At 38.7% G+C, this 19,739-nt stretch overlaps 1 protein-coding gene across 1 annotated transcript in view; it reads left to right on the top strand.

Annotated features, from left to right (window-relative positions):
• CadN2 (Cadherin-N2) overlaps positions 1–19,739 on the top strand; it is a 45,002-nt gene that overhangs the window by 9,852 nt on the left and 15,411 nt on the right. Inside the window, exons 3-8 of the mRNA XM_064690736.1 lie at positions 5,253–5,368; positions 6,247–6,411; positions 10,956–11,093; positions 14,422–14,842; positions 15,310–16,209; positions 18,939–19,330. Of these exons, the coding sequence (XP_064546806.1) occupies positions 5,253–5,368; positions 6,247–6,411; positions 10,956–11,093; positions 14,422–14,842; positions 15,310–16,209; positions 18,939–19,330 (2,132 nt within the window). The remainder of the gene's footprint in view (positions 1–5,252; positions 5,369–6,246; positions 6,412–10,955; positions 11,094–14,421; positions 14,843–15,309; positions 16,210–18,938; positions 19,331–19,739) is intronic.

Here is a 19,739-nt window from a genome sequence, read left to right as displayed (position 1 = left end):
TGCTTCCGGAACAAGAGCATGACACTGGATAATATCTCTATGGGAAGTCTTTATCTTTAAATAAGAAATGTAATGTGATTATTTATATAAGATTATGTCACTTGAAGAATATTTTTTATTTTTAGCCCAAACAAAGCCGAATTGATGACATGCATCAAGTTCAGGGAATTAGACGAAACTTTGGTTACGTTTAAGCCCAATAATCATAATGTCATCTGTGGGAAAGCTTATGTGCGTAATTCTTGCAAATCATTGTGAGGCCTTCGCGCATTAACTTTTCGACTCATATCACTTTAATGCCTTGCTCCTACGACGCGTACATAAAATGTATAAATGTGTATGTACATAAATAAATGATGATATAAACATTACCAAAATACCAATTTGACGATTTCCTCTATATGGGGCTCTTGCTGCTGCATACATATTAAAAGATGGCTTTGAATATTTTTCACATTCGAGCACGCAAAATATTTGGCGTTCGATCGTAATAAACATTTGTTTATTTTAATATGCCGCCAGACCCTGCATATCCATGTGTGTGTGTGTGTGTGCGTGTGTAACCATTGTGAAAATATTATTGCCCATACGCCATGTACGCCAAATATTTACCAAATATTAACAAATAAAGGCTCATTGAAGACAAAGATACACAACAAGAGATACTGAACTTTCGCCCACCATGAACAAATCCATAAAATAGAAAGACAAACATGGTAACAGACAAGGCGAATGCTTCTATTTGTGTATTGATACCCATGCGAAAACTATCATTGTAAATATTATGGCCAACAGAACTACACACATGGTGGAGGGGGGAAAGTGGGAGCAGGCAAGTGAAAAAAGATTTGCAGCATCGCAACATTCAAAATCTCATTGAGAACGTTTAACAACTTTGATAGGGGAGTAAAAACAGGAGTGAACCACAAGATACACACACTCGCACACGTAAGCACACCCTGTGGGACACACATGTCGGATTGCGAACAGGCAACAGCGCCAACAACGAGCTGTGGAGCCAAATCTATGTCCTGCTGCCTGCAGCTCCCTTCGAGCTCGTCAACGTCGCGCCGTCGTGACGACTGCGAAAAAAGCATTAACCCGAATTGGAAAAAAAATTGGCAACAAAAAAAATATAAGAAGACCAAGTAGAAGTAGAGGAAAAAATAAAATAGCAACAGCAGCCGTCATACAAATTGGACTGTGTGTGTAAGTGTGTGTGTGTGTGTGTGTGTGCGAGTGGCACACAAAACAATAATACGTATTCGAGCATTTGCCAAAGTTGAGCAACAGAAGACGAGCAAAACAAGCCTCAAGTTTACGACTCGCTTTTACCCTGTAGCTAAGATGAAAGTTTCCAAATTGGATTACCAAGTATTTAAAGGAAATAAGGGTGAACCCAAAAAATTCAGCACATTTCGATATTTATCGCTGCGGCACCTATCGGAAATCGATAATCAACTTTATCTTTATACAAGATCCTATATTACCTAGCCCAGCTCATATAACCCACAAAACTTACAGCCCAATCACAAATACTTGTTAAGTTAATCATAATCAGAAGTCTTTCCTAATTTCGACAAACTATAGTTTTTCTATATACACATAGCTATTATTTAGAGGTCCCTATTATATCCCTTTAGTCCGTTTGCATTAAGTACTGGGTATGCAATTTGTTAGCTAGCCAAATGTTGTATACATAGGGAAATCCATAACGCATATCGTAGCAAGCAGCTCTCACAAATAATATATGAATGGCCCTTACATATACATACAAACATATAGATATAGGTGGAATTGGGGGCCATGACAATCTTTTATGTGATTTCTTTTGCCTATTTTGCTATTGCAAATGGCACGGAATGGTATGCACAAAAATGAAGCTGTAAAAACTTCGACAATTCCCTACCAACAATCCTTCCCCCCTCCCCACCCCCCCGCAATCCCCTTTCGGTGCCTGTGCAAATACAACATTCGAAATTTATGAGCACAAAAATTATTTATTATTCAAGTATGTGAGACTTTGAAACTGTTTTCAACATGCTGGCAACTTGTGTTAGACAGCGTCTGTGCGCGATGAGGTCCTTAAATATTTAAACGAATGTGTTAGCAATGCCGAAAACATTTTCTTTTTTTTCTGATATGAAAATTGCGGTAATGCATTTCGGGCATATTTCCGCTTAAATTTAGCCACATAATTTTATTACCTTATTCAAAGGGATTCCCTTAATTTCTCTTAAAAGCATAAAAACTTTTAATCTACTATTTTATTTTGAATGTTAAATTTTTACGAATAAGATGTCTTATCGTGGTTTTAAATTTTTATTTAGAAAGCTTATTAGCTTAGTTTTTTCTTAATTCATACAATTCTTCTGAAAATCCCTTCAGTTTTCCTTAAGTTCCTTAAAATACCATCAAATTTAAACTTTTTTTTAAATTTAATTTAGTAGCCAAGGTCTTTGCTTTGAGTGCGTTAAGTAATCCTTTCTTGGCATTTTGTTGTACTTGCATTGGCTAGCTGGACCATTAAATGGCTTTCCATTATCATCTCAAGTTCTTGCCGTCATAAAGCATTTTACCGCCAAAATACAATTTAACAATAGACCGGGTCAGGATTGAAAGCGTTCTACTTAGCCGGGAGCAGCAGTCATAAAACACTTTGCGACGACTCCAGCACGGACCAAGCACTCAAACAAAGTAAGGTCAAAGAAATGGAGAATGGAACCAAGGAACAATAAGAATTTCAGAGGCACAAATATCGCTTCTATTTTTTGTTTATTATTATTATTTAACATTTTAAACTGACTTTTCATGCTAAATAAGTATGGCATAAAAACAACAATAACATGTTGTACAAGGACATGCAGACAAAGGGACAGGATGCTCAGGCACCAGCTGTGGTTGTCTATCGCATGTGCGTGTGTGTGTGTGTGCGTGTGTTTTTTGGCCGAGTCTCGCTGCGGGACAAGCCGAGCAGAGCAGCATTTGCCATGGTGTCTGTGTATATTAATTTATTATCATTATCAGTGATTTTAAAATGGCGTCGTGACATCGTAAATTATAAATGGCGTTGTCTAAGACCGAGCTAAGACTGGGGACTACTTAACGCCTCGCCAAGATACAGTTGCCCCTGCTCCAGGGCGGGGGCTGGGGGTGGTGTTGCTGTTCTTTTTCTTGTTGTTGTGTGTAATTTGTGGCATTAAAAAAGGGCGACATGTGCGCCCTGCTTAAAGTGTAGCATGTGCATAAATTTTATGTTCTGTCAAACACGCGACGAACACTTCGTTAAAAGCTTTAATTAGATTGCGAGGGTTTGTTGAGGAATTCTTTTAAAAAATATCTACAGAGTAAAATACTTCGTGAACCAATGAATTGAACTAAAGTTAAAAAGTATTCAAACTGCATACATTTTAAGTTCTGTCAAAGATCCATGGCACAGTTGATAAAAGCTTTTATTTAATTGATTGGATTGCTTGAGGAATATTTTAAAAATCTATAGACTAAGCTGAGCGGTGGCTTGAGCAAAGGTTAAAGAATATATTAAGCCTAATAAACACATACATTTTCTGTTCGACGAACAAATGCTTCAATTATATTGCGAAGCTTGCTTTTAAAAAAATAACTAACCAATCTTTAGAGTTAAATACATCGGGAACTAATTGAAGACTTTAAAAAAATGTTCAAGAATATTTTAAGCCAATGAAATTTATAAAGTTTACCTTTTGTCAAAGCATCGAACAGATCATAAAAGTTTAAAAGTACATATGTTTTTTAGATATATTTAGAAAACATTAACTTATCTCTTGAAGAAAAGGCTGAATCAGACTGGGCTTGTGCAAATGGCTTAACGAGGGTTATTCTGTTAGGAATTAAACCAAATACGACTTCAGATCTCGCACAACCACTAATACAACACGTTATACGCTCTGCTCAGAAGTTCAAAAATGTCCCTTATCAAGTGTTTAAAGACGTTAAGACTTTTCCTAGTCTCCATTTCGAGTGCTTATGTTAATGCCAAGCAACCCAGTTACACGCTCATATCCTTGCACGCTAACAGGCTTTAATTGAGCAGAAAGCTGTAAAGTTAACACACGTCTAATGTGCTCGGCATCGGGTCGAAGTTGCCTCCCATATTCTTTTCTCTGCAACGCCGACACGTTTCTCGACTTTGGGTTAAGCGATTTACGCGTCGCTAATTTCCGCTAATGTTTGTCATTTTATATTCTTGCATAAATGAGCTGGCAACTGCGTCCTCCGACGTCTTCAACATCTTGGCACGCTCCTTGGCTTGCTTTTGGTGCACATGTGTGAAGTTTTCATGTCTGTCCCGTCGGCGCGTTTTACCCACTGCTGGCAACACATTCACGAGCTGTTTAATTATTTAATAAGTAAATTATACGCAACGTTGTACTCGCTGCCACGCCCATTTTACAAATGTTAGTCGAAAGGAGCTTAGCGAAAATGTTTTTAATGAACTTAATTAACCCGTTGCTGACTTTGCCGTTTGCCAGTTCTGCAACATTGATCCTTCGCTTCTGCAGGGGAAAGGTGAAACATATTCGACTCTGGTAGATTTAATTGCATCGAAAATTCCTAATGAATATTAATTTACCAGGTAAATCACACCATCGGAATCTTAATTGCATTTAAAGTATCGAAATTTAATCCAATGCCTTCCAATTTAAGTTTAAATTTCAAAGAATTCCAAAATTAATTAATAGTAAATTCTCTTTTCAAAAATGTTCATAAACGAAATACTGAATCATTTTTAAGGTACAAGCCATATGCAAAAGGATATGCCGCATGAAAAATGGTTCAGCAGAAAGAGATTTTCTATGAGTGCAACTGGCTTTAAGCCCATTCTCTGTGTGCATATGTGGGTTTCTCTGCATGTGTGTGTGTGTGTGTGTGGTGCCAATTCACTTAACTACTTTGCCATCTTCATTAAATTGAGAAATGAGAGCCTGATGGGCGAGTGCCAGCAGGTACGCACACACAAAATAAATTAAATTCTCTGAGAACATAAAAGAAGTGGCCCCCCATGTTGCCTTAATTATGCACATGCCAGAAGCAATACACTGGCCCGGTCTTGTATTATGTATACGCCATGTGTGGCGTGTTGAAATCTGTTTAAGTTTTAATGACAAACTCCGGAGTAAATGGCAATATACGGTTAACTATTTATTTAAAAAAAAAAAATTTGTTTATATATGTATAGATATTTTCATTTTGTATTTTCTGTACTTTTGCAGCGACGAATATTCGATACCAGATCACAGGCGGTAACATAGGCAATGCCTTTGCCGTGCAGAACACGACCGGCGTCATCTACGTGGCCAGTCCGCTAGACTATGAAACGCGGCCAAGGGTAAGTAGTTCGTGTCTATATACACCTGTCACCTCACCTCCCACCCTCCACCCTTAAACCTTATCACACGCTCGGCTGTGACAGCAGAGCCTACTCAGAAGTCTAGTCTTAACTTCCAGTTGTTTTTATTTTTTTTTTGCTGCAGCATGTACTATTTTTTGTGCCCAACTTTTGGTTGTGCATGCATAATTTATTTATTTTTGTTGCCTTCCACGAGACAAAAAAGCAAAAAAAAATACAAATATGCAAAACTATGCAAAACTTTCAGGCGAACAACTTTGTGACGTTCTGCGTGCTGTGACGAAAAAAATTAATCAGAGAAAATATGCGCACATGCAAATACACACACACAGCAAACGTGTGTCTGAGTGTGTGCCAAAATTACGAGAACAGCAAAAAGCAACAAACTCAACTCAACTCGACTCGACTCGACTCGTAGATCAACAGCTGTTGGCACATTTCCCATTGCGAATTTTTAACGTGATTGCACGCACACAAATGTTGATATGTAGACCCCAACCCAGCCCCCACCCCACAACACAGCCCACCCCTCATCCTGCGCTGGGCGTCCGTGTAGCTGTCAATGTGTTGTCATGCAACAAGCGGCTGAGGCGGCAACAATACCGCAAAACATGTGTTGCCCTCTCAACAAAAATGTTGTTTTGTTTTCGCTTGTTTGCAAAAGTTTGACAACGATTTTTTTTGTTGTTTCCTTTTTTTCTTCTTTGTGGCATTTGGCTTGCTGCCACACGGCAATAACTTTGAAAATATGTAGTCAAAATAGGCAAATTAATCTTTTTGTCGTGCTGCATCTTAAATGCAGCTTGTCAAAGCTTGCATTAAACTTTCTATGCATTTCTCTCGTTGTTCCTTTTTAGTATGAGCTGCGTTTGGAGGCAACACGCAATCGTAAAAACAACTATACCACCGTTGTCATCAATGTACGCGATGTTAACGATAATCCACCTGTCTTTGATCGCCAAACATATCGCACACAAATCACTGAAGAGGATGATCGCAATTTGCCCAAACGCATTTTACAGGTGAGTAACTGGTCAAACAATACAAGGTGTTTTATTCTGGTATCCCCAAGCAGATATTGTGGCGATATGTCCGTCTCGACTTTGCTTAGGCTATTAATATCGAATCCTAGACCAAATAAATCGTATATCTCTCAAACAAGACACTATCATTCTTATGTCTCCGACCTGAAAAATACTGTAGCCTACTTTTATGCGCATATTCAGTAAATTAGCTTTCGACTAAGAACTAGACCCAAATACGTAGCAGTTAATTAATATAGGTAACCTGTGTGTAAATCGGCTGAACCATTTATGCAGTAAATCTTTTTGTCCACTTTGGGGCTTAAAACAATATTTTTATATATTGCAGCAATATGAGAACAGCTACTTTTGCCAGTTAAGGCTCCTATCATTATTTTCGCATTCCACATTTATTATCGCCTGCTTGCTTTTACGCAATTTAAATATTGACAACTGAAACAACAACAATGGCCAAGCACAATACATGCAATTTGCATAAAAATCCAATGCTCGAAAAATTACAGGGGCGAAAAACAAGCAAACCAGAGCAGAGCAGCGCAGACCCGACCAGACCTGACCGGACCGGACCCCAACCAAACCGAACGAACTGAAGCCTCAGATCAGGCCTCAGCTCTGAGTTGCTGGCATGTAAAGTGCCAGGCGATTCAGCGAGCCGCACAATTCGGCCGTAAATACAAAATAAATACTCATTCATTAATAATAACGTGATAGTTGGCCGAATGGTCTTACATGAAATATACATACATATATGTGCATATATATGTATTGCATATATATTTACATATATGTGCGTGTGGCAAGTGTGTAAGTCTGTGGCGGCGACTTTTATTTAAGCCATAATTTACAACAATCAACAACATGAGAGAGAAATAACAATCTGTCCGCATGGAAAAAAGTTAAATGCTCTATTTTTAACTTTTAAAGCTCAATACGAATAAATGAATAAATGAAAGAGGCTTAAATAAGCAAAAGGTCTGTCCGTAAACACATGCAAGGCAGGAATAAAGAAATTAAACTAAGCTGAAGAATAAGCTGCGTAGTTACAAAATAAAGCCCAGAAAATTCAACACATGAAAAAGTTATCAAAAATAATTGTAAGACAAGCACGAATATTCATCAAAAGTAACATGAAATATTTAAAAGATTTATATGGCTTTTAATGGCCATGCCCATCAAAGTTGCTTTGCATATTTACAAAAAGCACTAAATCCAATTGTTGAATAGTAATAATAGTTGAAATAAATCAAGCATAAAACAATTATATACGAAAAAGCTAATAAAAATTGCAATTTACGCAATGAAACCAGATACATTAAATAAAATGAAAATAAATATCAAACAGTTATAGTAATTTGGTAAATGGAAGCTAGATAACATTGATAATGATAATAAATTGAGTAAAAGTTGAAAACGTAAAATGAATTTATTGCCTTCTTATGTGCATTTCATTTTGAGGCAATCAATAAATTTTCAAGTTCTTTTATGACTCAGCAAGTCCTTATAAGATTCTCATTTGTACAAGGTCTCGCTTCTATTGTATTACCCTTTTAAAGGCTTTTAGCAAGCTAACGAAAATTTCTCTAATATTCATAAATGTTTATCAATATTAATTATGATATCATTATAGGCAGAAAAAGTTGAATACCATAAAGTTAAATTTTCATAAATGATGGAAGATTTTACCTCAAATAAAGGGCCATTTCTTAACAATTTTCAAATAATTATTCACAACATTTTATAATTGTCTACGTAACATAACTTGCACAAATTGTAAAAACTTTCAATGGTCAGCTATTTGCGACTTAACTTCGAAAGCATAGCAATAATAAAAAGGCAACCTAATTGTTGCTTAGAGGCATTTTTTTTAAATAAAATTTAATATCTTAAGATATTCTTTCCTCGTGTTGACTCTTCAATGCTAAAAAGGGTATTGAAATGCGTCCGTTCGCTAATTGCTCTTGCTTGTAAACTATAAATTAAAAATGCACGGCCCGACGGCGACTGCAATGGCGTCAACACCAACAGCACCAGCAAAAACAACGACAACAGCAACAACAACAATGGCCACGCGCATTTTTAATTACACATTTATGCTCAAGTAAAAAATTGAAGTGGCGCCAAGTAGATCCGTTGGCCATTGAATGCCCGCGATAATCGACATCGAAAATATACGTGAACGTGTATATATATATTTATATATATACAAAATATAATGTGCATATATAGACAAAAGCGAGCTAAAGGCGTTGTCTGCTGTCTTCGACACCTCTTGGACAAATTGATTTTTGTGGGTGGCCCGCGAAATGAAATGCAAATATTTTTTTTGCCTTTGCACGCGAGTCATTTGCCTCTGCCACGCCCCCAATGGAGAAAATGGGGTTTTAAATTATGCATGCCAATGCTGAGCGCCTGGCTGCAGTGGCAGTGTGTGTGTGTGTGTGTGTCCGTCCTGTTGTAAGGACAATGGCATGCAGGGCTCACAGCGCGTCACGCGAGCTATAATAATGGCACGTAGACAACTCTTTTGTCATATCAAATTGTGCGGAACATTTAACATAAATTGTCGCATTGTCAAGCAGGAAATGGGCGTGGCTGCCAGCATATTGTACACGTGCTTTTTTTTTTTTTGTCTGCGCCTCATCAGGCTCTATTAAGCGCCTACTCCCCCACATAAATGGCAATAGAATATGAAGATATTCGTATGCAGAGCCATTGTTTGGCCTAAATGGTTTTCCTTTGCATTGGTTGGATGTGATAGCTAAGTTGTTAACAACTTTACAATTGGCAGCTGTCGCTGCAGCACCAGGATTATAATTGCTCTAATTGGCTTACCAAGTGTTTGAGAGCTAGCAAATCGTTCGAAACAAGTGTGGTCTTGCATGCTGCTCAGAGAGAGAGCGGGAGACAGCCAGAGCTAAAACAATAGCTGTGACAGATTAAGCTCCAATATATCTCTCAAACAGAAGTACAATGGGCATACTTTATTTGCAGTTGCAGACAAGCGTAAATGTAACTTTGAGTTTGTGTTTATGTATTAATGCAACCAGACATGCCTAGACAATGCAGTGAAGATTGCAACTGAACGCAAGCTGTTTTAAAAGCTTAGTTGCATGCCAAGACATATTTTAGTTCCGAATGCGTATTTGATGCTATATATAGATTTAAGTTATGTATTTAAATGTATATATTTCGTGCATTACAGGCGCAAATCCAACAATTGATTGCGACTTAACCGAATTAATTAAAGTTGAGGGCCCACAACGCCTGAAAATGTTCATTCCCTTTGATATGGTATATTCTATCTATATATCGGTTACAGTCAGTAGAAAGTAGTCTTGACTTTCTGGCTGATTGGTGCTCAACGCACAGCTGAGTCTTTACGTTACACGTTTAAGTGTTACTTTATAGTTACACTGGGTTGCCAAAAACTCTACTCTCAATTACGACAAATTCTTGAAAAATAGTTGCATATTCGATCCCTTGTATAGGCCAAAATTAATATGTATACAAGCTTTCCGCAATGTAAATGATATTAACCCTTAACCCTTATTGAAGCAATCCCATTAATGGGCCATTATTATGATTTTTTAAACATTCGCATCTATTCTAACCAATTGTATAATATTTTTGCTAACAACTCACAGATGCTTATCTGAATAATAACTAATAACTATATAAAAGAACTAGACCAAATCATCTACCAATTATTTGTTGGAACTCTTCTGAATATTTCCATTAGTTAATATCCATTACTTTGAGATATTTTGGCTATCTTTAACTCTGTCTACTCTCTGTCTGCTTCATCTTGTTCTCTGTAAATTACTTCTGCTAACAACTCACAGATGCTTATCTTAGTAATTACTAAATAAAAATAACATCAAATTTGTTTACATGCAGCTTATATATGAAAATAGGTATAATAATGAGCCGTAAAATATTCCAGGCGCACACAACAAAATAGCCCTAAACCCAGATTTCATTTAGTAACCGCAACAGGAATTGGTAAAAAAAAAAAAATAACAGAGCAAAAATGTAAAATAGAAAATCAACAAAAATACGTAAAGCCGATTGAATAATTACATAAATCTCGGTAATATTAGCATTTTTCACTCTGACACAAACTGACAATATTTTGTAGCCAAAGAAATGGAAAAAATAGAAAAGAAATACAAAATCGAAGCATAAATTTACAAGCAATCTGGGCATGCAGAAAAACCACAAGCTGGCACGCCCCTTACAGTTTCCGCTCCACCGCCCCTTGGCAAGATTGTAAGCCCCATGCGAATAAGTAAGCGCGCGCGTTTTCCCTTTGCTTGCTCTTTATTGGACATTTAAAGGTTTTTTGCACATTTGCATATTTGATTTATAGACTGAATATTGTAAGTAAGGTCCAGAATGGACCACCAGCGGCTTAAAAGTATACCCCCGGCCCCCGCTGCCAGCAACTCATTGTAATGCAGTTTTTTATACCAGTATACCTCACACACTCACCCCCTCTCTTTCCCTTTCTATTTGTCTCACAGGTTACGGCTACCGATGGCGATGTAGATAGACCAATAAATATTGTATATTTCCTTACCGGCCAGGGCATCGACCCGGATAATACGGCAAATAGTAAATTTGATATAAATCGCACAACGGGCGATATTTTTGTACTCAAGGTAAGTGGCACTCACAATGTTTAAGCTGATTTTCCAGTAACCATGCCCATCGACACCATTAAACTCAACCGTAATGAATGCCCGTAAAAATCCCCAACGGACGATGAAAGCTACCACAAAGCCAGCCCCTCAGACAAACCCCCTCATCGCTTCCTTCCCTCGCATTGCTAAGCGTGCAAATGGCGCGCCATAACTTCTGTTTTTCCACCTGCAGTGGCTATGATTGCCAGGTGGGTAACGGGCCGACAGGTGGGTGGGGGTATGGGAGACAGCTGTTGGCAGGTTACAATTGGGCCAACAGTTTATATATACAATGCGCAGTTTATATTGTGTGTGACGAGCTTACAGTGAAAAATACACAAAAAAAATATGAAAGGCACCAGTTCAGTGTGATGAACTACACTGTAAACAAATTGTATGTAAAAAACAAGTAAATTCAAAGAAAATACAGCCTACAGCATTTAGTTTAAATTATTTAAATATAATTAAAGTAGACATGTTTGGTATGCAGTATCAAAAATAAATTTGCTAGAAAATGACATTATTCAAAATTAGCAAAATATATAAAATATATTTAAAACTAAAATTGATAAGAGTATAGGTAAATTAAATTATTAATTCAGTACTCGGTAGACAAGCTTTTCAAATGCTGCGGTAGTTCAGGCAACTGGCTTACCATAAAAAAATATTCATCAAATGGGAAAAACAGCAGCTAAGTTTAATACATTTTAAAAAGTTAAAAAGTCTTCTGTAAAAATCAAGAAAATGTCAAGAAAATGCAGCTAACAAAATGTAGTCTAAAAGAGATTATGAAATAAGTTTATTATGCGCGAAATGGATCAGTGATCTGTACCAAGCGAAAGACTAAGAATGGAGGACATAGTTGGAAAGAACAGTAAATATATAAGAGTATAGAGTTTAATTTTTTTTATTTTAGTTCTCCTTAGATAAGTGTTCAAAGTGACTCAGTCTTTCAGGCAGTTAGGATAAAACCAGTTAGGAAATTTAAACACAAAAAAAAGTTTGTTTAGTCTTTTGTAGATATCATAAAGATATTTTAAATGAAATACTTAAAAAGTTAGCTTTAAAAGCACATTGCAAGTAGGCTGCCTTTTCAGAGATCAATTCTTAAATTCACTGCACTGCAGTGCAATCGACCCACTGTGGGCACTGCTCTGCCTGTACAAAATAAATGATTAAACAAGCATATTGACTTTGTACACACTACACAATTTGACAGCTGATGCAGCTTTTAAATATTTTCATACACAGGCAAACATCTGCCGCACACGCACACACACACGTAAAGCAAATACAACATTTTGGTAGTCGCCCGAAATATATTCAATACTTAAAATAGTTGGCTGGGCTTGATTGTTAACAACGGTCGCCTGTGAATTGTAAAGCTTTCGACGCGGCTCGGTGGCGTATGATTAATTTAAAACTGTGTCAAACCGCACAATCTCACACATACACAGACACGCACACACATACGCAAACAGACACAGAGACTCGCACACACCAAAAAAAAGTGACATTTGTGACTATAAAAACTGCAACCGTTTGATGCCAACTACATGAACTCCAATTAATTTCAGACAAAGTCCATAAAAACAACCAGTCAAATGGCAGTGCCAACGAGCAGTATGGCCCAACCAAGCCCCCCCCCCCCCCCCACACCCCTACACCCACCCTTCATTGAGCCCGCCCATTTGCTGCATCAAATGTTCAAATGTTGCTGCTGCTGTTGCTGGCGGCATGCTTTATTTGTTTTATTGTTTTAGGAGCCAAGTGTGAGTTTGTGTGTTGGGGGGTAGCGAGTGGATTGGTGGTGTGGAGCTAAAGGGTTTTCGGAACGTTTGGTTGGCAGCGACAGCATGTGGCATTTGTGGTTTTGACGCTCTACAAGCAACCACATGTAAATGACATTCGTCGTTCGTTATTGGTGCGTGGTTGCCTCGCATAAAATTGTGTTTTAAATTGTGGGCGCCGTTCGGGGTGGGGTGGGGTGGGGTTAGGCAGTATCGTTGAGTTTAGCGAACACCATTCGACAGCTGCAACGCGGTATTTAATTTGTAATTGCTATTGCAATGCGTGTCACATGCCACTGAAATTGTGAAATGTGTTTCGCTAGCTTTAATTGAGCGAATGCCATTTACAGGAATTTAAATTCTTTGTTCGTACATTTGATTTTATTTTAGAGAGCCATCGACAGATAAATAAAATACGTAAATGCGCTTATAACACTTCAGTTAACGGCGTGCTTTAATTTTAGTTGGGAACTTCCTTTCGATTGAAGCTCACGTACGCAGCTCACAGACCCGAACTTGACAAGCTGAAAGCCCAGCACAAGGCACAAATACAAATCTCTGTAAGCTCTTCTGGCACACGTGCACTAATACATGCGCAATTACCTATACCTAAATTATATAAGAATGATTCAAGCAGTAGTTGTCGCTTATCGCATATCTATTGCTTTCTTATCTTCCTTATTAAAAGAGGATATTTTTTGAATTAGGTCAGGATATTACCAAAAAAAATATTGGAATTAAAAAAAGTGTTTCAGCAGGAAGATAGGAAATCGTGTTGCCCGAGTGATAAGAAAGTTTCGACTTAAGGAAACAAAAGAGAGTGTCTCCTGGGAGCTGACAATGCTTGGTATTTCCATTTGAATTAGTAACAAAAAAAAATAATTGTAGCCTACTCATTAAAGAGAAAGTCGATTTTAATTTGCATTCGAGTCCGCAATCCATGGCCAAATGTAATTGAAACGACCTGGCCAAAGCGAATTGCAATTGAGACGAGTAAGCAATATTTAAGTATAATTCAAATAGAAACACAGCCAGAAAATACACAGTAAAAGCTAACACAATATCTATTGAAATTGAACACATTTCATTTGATTTGATGGCTTTTGTTTAGCCCCCACGCCAGGCCAAATGACAACCGTTCGTTAGGGGGAAGGCAGACATTGAGGCGATTTCTTGGGGATAACTCATTTAATGAGAGAAATCTAGTATGAGCCAGGGCAAATACATTGAGCTCTGGCTACAGACAACCGCAAAGATGTACACAATACAACAACAACGCACACACACACACACACACACAGACTTGCACACGCACAGCAGAGGGCAAGCGAGTCGGTGGGGCTTTCAAGGACCTGTAGCTGACAATGAGACTTGTCGGTTAGGGGCCACGACGGCGAGGTTGTCTCAGCTGCAGCTTCCTGCCGTTGGCATAAAATAATTTGCAAACAAACAAGCCAAACAGCTGGCAAATCAAACGATACTCAGTTCAGTTTATGTTCCATCTATATTTGACACAGCCCCTGGACCGGGATCAGCCCAATGGGCGGCCGCAATGGCGTTTCACTGTGTTTGCGCAAGATGAGGGCGGCGAGGGCCTGGTCGGCTATGCGGACATCCAAGTTAATCTGAAGGACATCAATGACAATGCGCCGCAGTTTCCGCAGGGCATCTACTTTGGCAATGTCACCGAGAATGGCACCGCCGGCAGCCCAGTGATGACAATGTCTGCCATTGACTATGACGATCCCAACGAGAGCACCAATGCCAAGCTAATCTACTCAATTGAGAAGAATGTCATCGAGGAGGAAACGGGCGCGCCCATATTTGAAATTGAGCCCGAAACGGGCCTCATCAAGACCGCCGTCTGTTGTCTCGACCGTGAACGCACACCGGACTATTCCATTCAGGTGGTGGCCATGGACGGTGGCGGTCTGAAGGGTGAGTATGCTACGAAACATGCCGACTGCCATTGACATAGCTCAACTCTAGCTATACTCTGTTCGTAAAGTCTTGAGGAGTATATTTGCTTTTGAACTACGATCCGCTTGTTGGTCTGTTTATCTGCAAGAGGAGGCTTTCAACTTTCCTTATTCTATAACTACTGCCTCAAAAGCTATTTATTTAAAACCAATTTATTTTTTTTAAATATTGACTTTGGTTTCGGATTTCGTTCCAACACTTTTTGGACAAGTTTAAGTTTCTGTTGATATTAAAAATGAAATGTAACTCCGGTTTCGAACCAGCTGGTTCCGGTTTGCAGCTCTGAAAAAAACTGCCTAAATCCTGTAAACAGAGTACTGCGCAGTTGTTGCTTACAACCTGCCTTAAGCTGTTTCCACACTGTAAGCAGAGTATTGCGCCGTCGTTAACACTCAATCATTTAATTCGCTCGTCCCATTGCACAGGCACTGGCACCGCCTCCATTCGTGTCAAGGATCTAAACGATATGCCGCCGCAGTTTACAAAGGACGAGTGGTTCACGGAGGTGGACGAAACGAACGGCACCCATATACCCGAAACGCCCATACTGACAGTCACCGTGCAGGACGAGGATGAGACGAACAGCTTCCAGTATAAGGTGGTGCCCAATAGTGGCTTTGGTGCGGACAAATTTGCGATGGTACGGAATGCGGATGGTACTGGCTCACTGAAGATTATACAGCCGCTGGACTATGAGGATCCGTTGCAGAGCAGCGGCTTTCGCTTTCGCATACAGGTGAACGACAAGGGCGAGGACGGCGCCGACAAATATCATGTGGCCTACTCCTGGGTGGTCGTCAAGCTGCGCGACATCAATGACAATGTGCCGCGATTTGAGCGCGATCACATCGAGGTCTCCATCTACGAGGACACCAAAGTGGGCACCATACTCGAACAGTTCCGGGCCAGCGATGCGGACCAGGGCGGCCATTCACGCGTCAGCTACAAGATCGTGCGCGCCAGCAATCGCCGGCGACAGTTCGCCATCAGCGAGAAGGGCGCCGTCAGCATACAGAGGCCGCTCGATCGCGAGACTGCGGATCGTCATCATATCCAGGTGCTGGCCAGCGATGATGGCAATCCCTCGCGCACGGCAACAGCCACGCTGACGGTGATTGTCAAGGATGTGAATGACAATGCGCCAACGCTGGCCCAGGACTACAGGCCAACGCTGCCGGAGAATGTGTCGCCGCGCAAGATCATCGAGGTGGCGGCCAAGGATGCGGATGACCGACAGCGCGGCAATGGTGGTCCCTTCAGCTTTCGACTGGATCCGATGGCCAGCGATGAAATACGCGCCGGCTTCAAAGTGGAATACGATCGCAGTAAGTGCTTACACATTTCTTTTCATATATTCATGCGGCAATTTGCAAGGTTTTGGTTTAAAATTAATTAAAAGTTCAGTTTGAAAATTATAACGAAAAAAACGAAACAGAACAAGCATAAAGGTTTATATAAATCATTATATGAACAAAGTCTAATCTTTAAATTCAAAACTATTCTCAACAAAATAATAAATTTATTGATAAAGCCTCATATGATATATTTAAAGACTTTCCCGCCAGTTAAGATTATTGCTTAAGCAACAGTTACAATATAAGCTACAGCAAAGTCAGTAACTTCTTGACTATACAAAATGCAAATTCAACTTTCAAGCTCTGCAGCTCATAGTAAAATCCTTGTTTAACCAAAAGTCAATTTGCCTTTATAATCAATCCCAATTCTGTGCACAGGGCTTTGCTGTAAGGCCGAGACTGGCTTGGAACTAATCTATGGAAGTGCAACAGCACAAACTATCGAAAGGCAACTGGCAAGAAGAAGTTGCAACCATTTGTAGCAAGCACTTGAGTTGCGTGCCGTTCAGTTGAGCTGAGTTGAGTTGAGTTGAGTTGAGTTAACTCCATTCACAATCAAAATCAAACGCTAAACCAAAGTGTGTTTGCATAGTAATGGTGATTGAATTATGCCACAGACAATCAGCATCATCAGCATTGTTTGTGCACAGAGTTAGTTACCAAAAAGCCAAAGAGCCAGTAAAAAAAAAAAGTTAGAACGCAATAGACGATAGTGGAAAGAATAGATAGTGAGTACCCTATAAACAGAAGTGGGTTGAAATTCAGAGTACTTGCATAAAAAATATTTAAGCACAGTAAATTTTTAAAATATATATAGTTATAGCAAAATCGAAGCTTTCACTTTAGCAATTCGTCTGTAATTTATTTATTTTATTAATAAATAAAAAGCGATTATCAAATTTCTTACTGCTAGCTCTGATAGTTTCTGGCATCAATTGGAAAGAAAAAATTATTAGTACCAAATAATTATAAGGAAAAATTCAAGTTAACTTTAGTCTGTTAAATGCACACTTGAATATACCCCATTTGCACTGTTTATAGGGTATTTAAATTGGGAGATGTCCGAGCCTGCGGGCCAGTTTCTGCTACAGACAAATGGTTGAACAGGCTTTGGTTTCCATTGCGATTTCATTTGTTTTCTCTTGGGCGAATTTCGTATTGGTCTCCACTTTTGTAGCCATTCCTGGCAGTTTATTCGGCTCGGTAAAAAATCATTTAAAAGAAAAGATAAATCAAAGAACCTAGAAACAAAATGAATACGCCCCAAAAAAATGAAGCAAATCGGACTATTGAAAGAAATAAAGAAATTTGAGGTGTCAGTTAAATACGAACCTGATGTTGACAAGTCGTACGTTTCCAATATTCGGTTTTGGGCCATTTGCCCTCGGCCGAGCTTTGACTGCGTGTTTCACTTACAGAGGACAGTTTTTTATGGGGTGGCCAACGAGAAAGCGTTTTCCTTTGCATCTTAATTTTATTCATCTATTGTTGCTTTTGTTTCTTGTTCCTTTTTATGGGTCGACGCGTGCTTGGATTTCAAGCGTTTGGGACCGAATAAATAATTGATTCGACAAGCCGATTAAATTCATTGCCATAAACAAATAAATTCCAAAGAAATTGTAATGGAATCATTGCGGCTATCCCAAAACGATATTAATTTGCATGCCTAATTAACTAAATGAGTTGTGTAATTAGTATAAAAACAGGCAAACAGCAGGTAGCGGCTATCGTTAAGCCCATAAATTGTTAATCAAGCTAATGCATTTTATATCATAATTCGAAAATGTGTTTCCATAAAATGCATCCGAATGTGTTCAGTTCAGCTTCCAACAATATGTGCCATTAATTATGCCCAAATATAAGAACATAAAATAGTCTGGCATAAACCAAATATTGCACATTTTGCTAAATGTATTTGTGTTTTAATGCTCATATTGATTGCATTCACATATTGATAGCCGCATGAAAATTGGATAAACAAAGTAAAAGTAAAATATCATCAATATTGCAAGAAATGTAGAAACATAATTTACAATTCAGCTGTTTTTTTTTTTTGTATTTTATGGAAATGCATCTTTTCGCGTTTTATTATACAATAAATTGTAAAATTTAATGTACATTATTTGCAATTAAACTGAAAATGCCAGAAACGAAAAATTGTTCAACAAATATTCGAGTTAATCAAAGTATTTACGTGATTCATGAGCTATTTCAAGTTAATTTATAAATATTTTAAATTCACAAATTCCATTCAAGCGGATATTTTGCGAAAGTCGAGACTTTTAATTTAAAGTGAAATTTGCTTTCAGCGTCGTTTATGGACGATGATTTTTTTAATTCCTGCAAGAAAGTAGACTATAGTTATGGGAACAATTATTATTTCGATTTTAAATAATATATTCAAAAAGAAAACACATTCTTAACAATCTTGAATTGCAGCTTGTTTAAATTTAAAATGTCTTTCAATTTAAATTCCATTTGCTGGCTTTAATAAAGCTAAAACTTAGTCTTAAGTTTCCCTTGCTTAGACAACATTTTTCTCTGCTCTGCTTCGTTCTATGCCTTCATGTGCCCAACCGTCATCAACATCATCAACAACAACAACAACAAATGAACATCAAATGAAATTCATCTGAATGCTTGGTCCACAATCGACTAAAATTTCAACACAAACCCATCGTCTTGACGCACACAATCAGGGGGCGACAATGGCAACGGGGTGGCCATCATCTCGTCGCTGCGCCCCTTCGACCGCGAGGTGCAGAAATCCTATGACATACCCATCGAGATAAAGGACAACGGGGCGCCGGCAATGACGGGCACCAGCACTTTGACTGTGACCATTGGCGATGTGAACGACAACAAAATGCAGCCGGGCAGCAAATCGGTCCTGGTCTACAATTACCAGGGACAGTCACATGACACGCCCATCGGCCGGGTGTACGTCAACGATCCCGACGACTGGGATGTGCCCGACAAGAAGTACTATTGGGAGGCGCAGGAGCATCAGCGCTTCAAGCTCGACACGGACACGGGCATATTGACAATGCGGGCAGGCACGCGACGTGGTCGCTATCAGCTGCGCTTTAAGGTAAGCGCTGCAAATAATCTTAGCCTTATTATTTTGGCCCCCTTTTATCGCATAGCTATCGCCCATTTCCCATCCAATCTCTATCTATCTATTTGAACTATTGCCTATATATATTTAATTATGGCCCAACAAAAAATATCGATTATCTATCACCCATTAAATCGTTTCTATCTATTCGTATTATAGACATTTTTTGCGTTTCTATTGAGTATAATCGCGTAAATGTCGCTTTTATCTCGTCGATCCATTAGGCATCTTTTATGTATCGCCTATTTATCGCCTATCTATCGGCTCTATATTGACTATTTCTTGTCCATTTATTATCTGTGCTTCTCAAGGAACTATCGCCCAACAATATCTGATCTTTTGTCTAACTATATCCCACCTTGCTCTAGCTATCGCATATCTA

Source organism: Drosophila montana, unplaced genomic scaffold (genome assembly GCF_035044405.1).
Source record: "Drosophila montana isolate Dmon_TW-CO22-7 unplaced genomic scaffold, ASM3504440v1 contig_3282_1, whole genome shotgun sequence".
In the NCBI taxonomy this organism is placed as follows: domain Eukaryota; kingdom Metazoa; phylum Arthropoda; class Insecta; order Diptera; family Drosophilidae; genus Drosophila; species Drosophila montana.
This window is presented reverse-complemented; position numbering and strand designations above follow the sequence as displayed.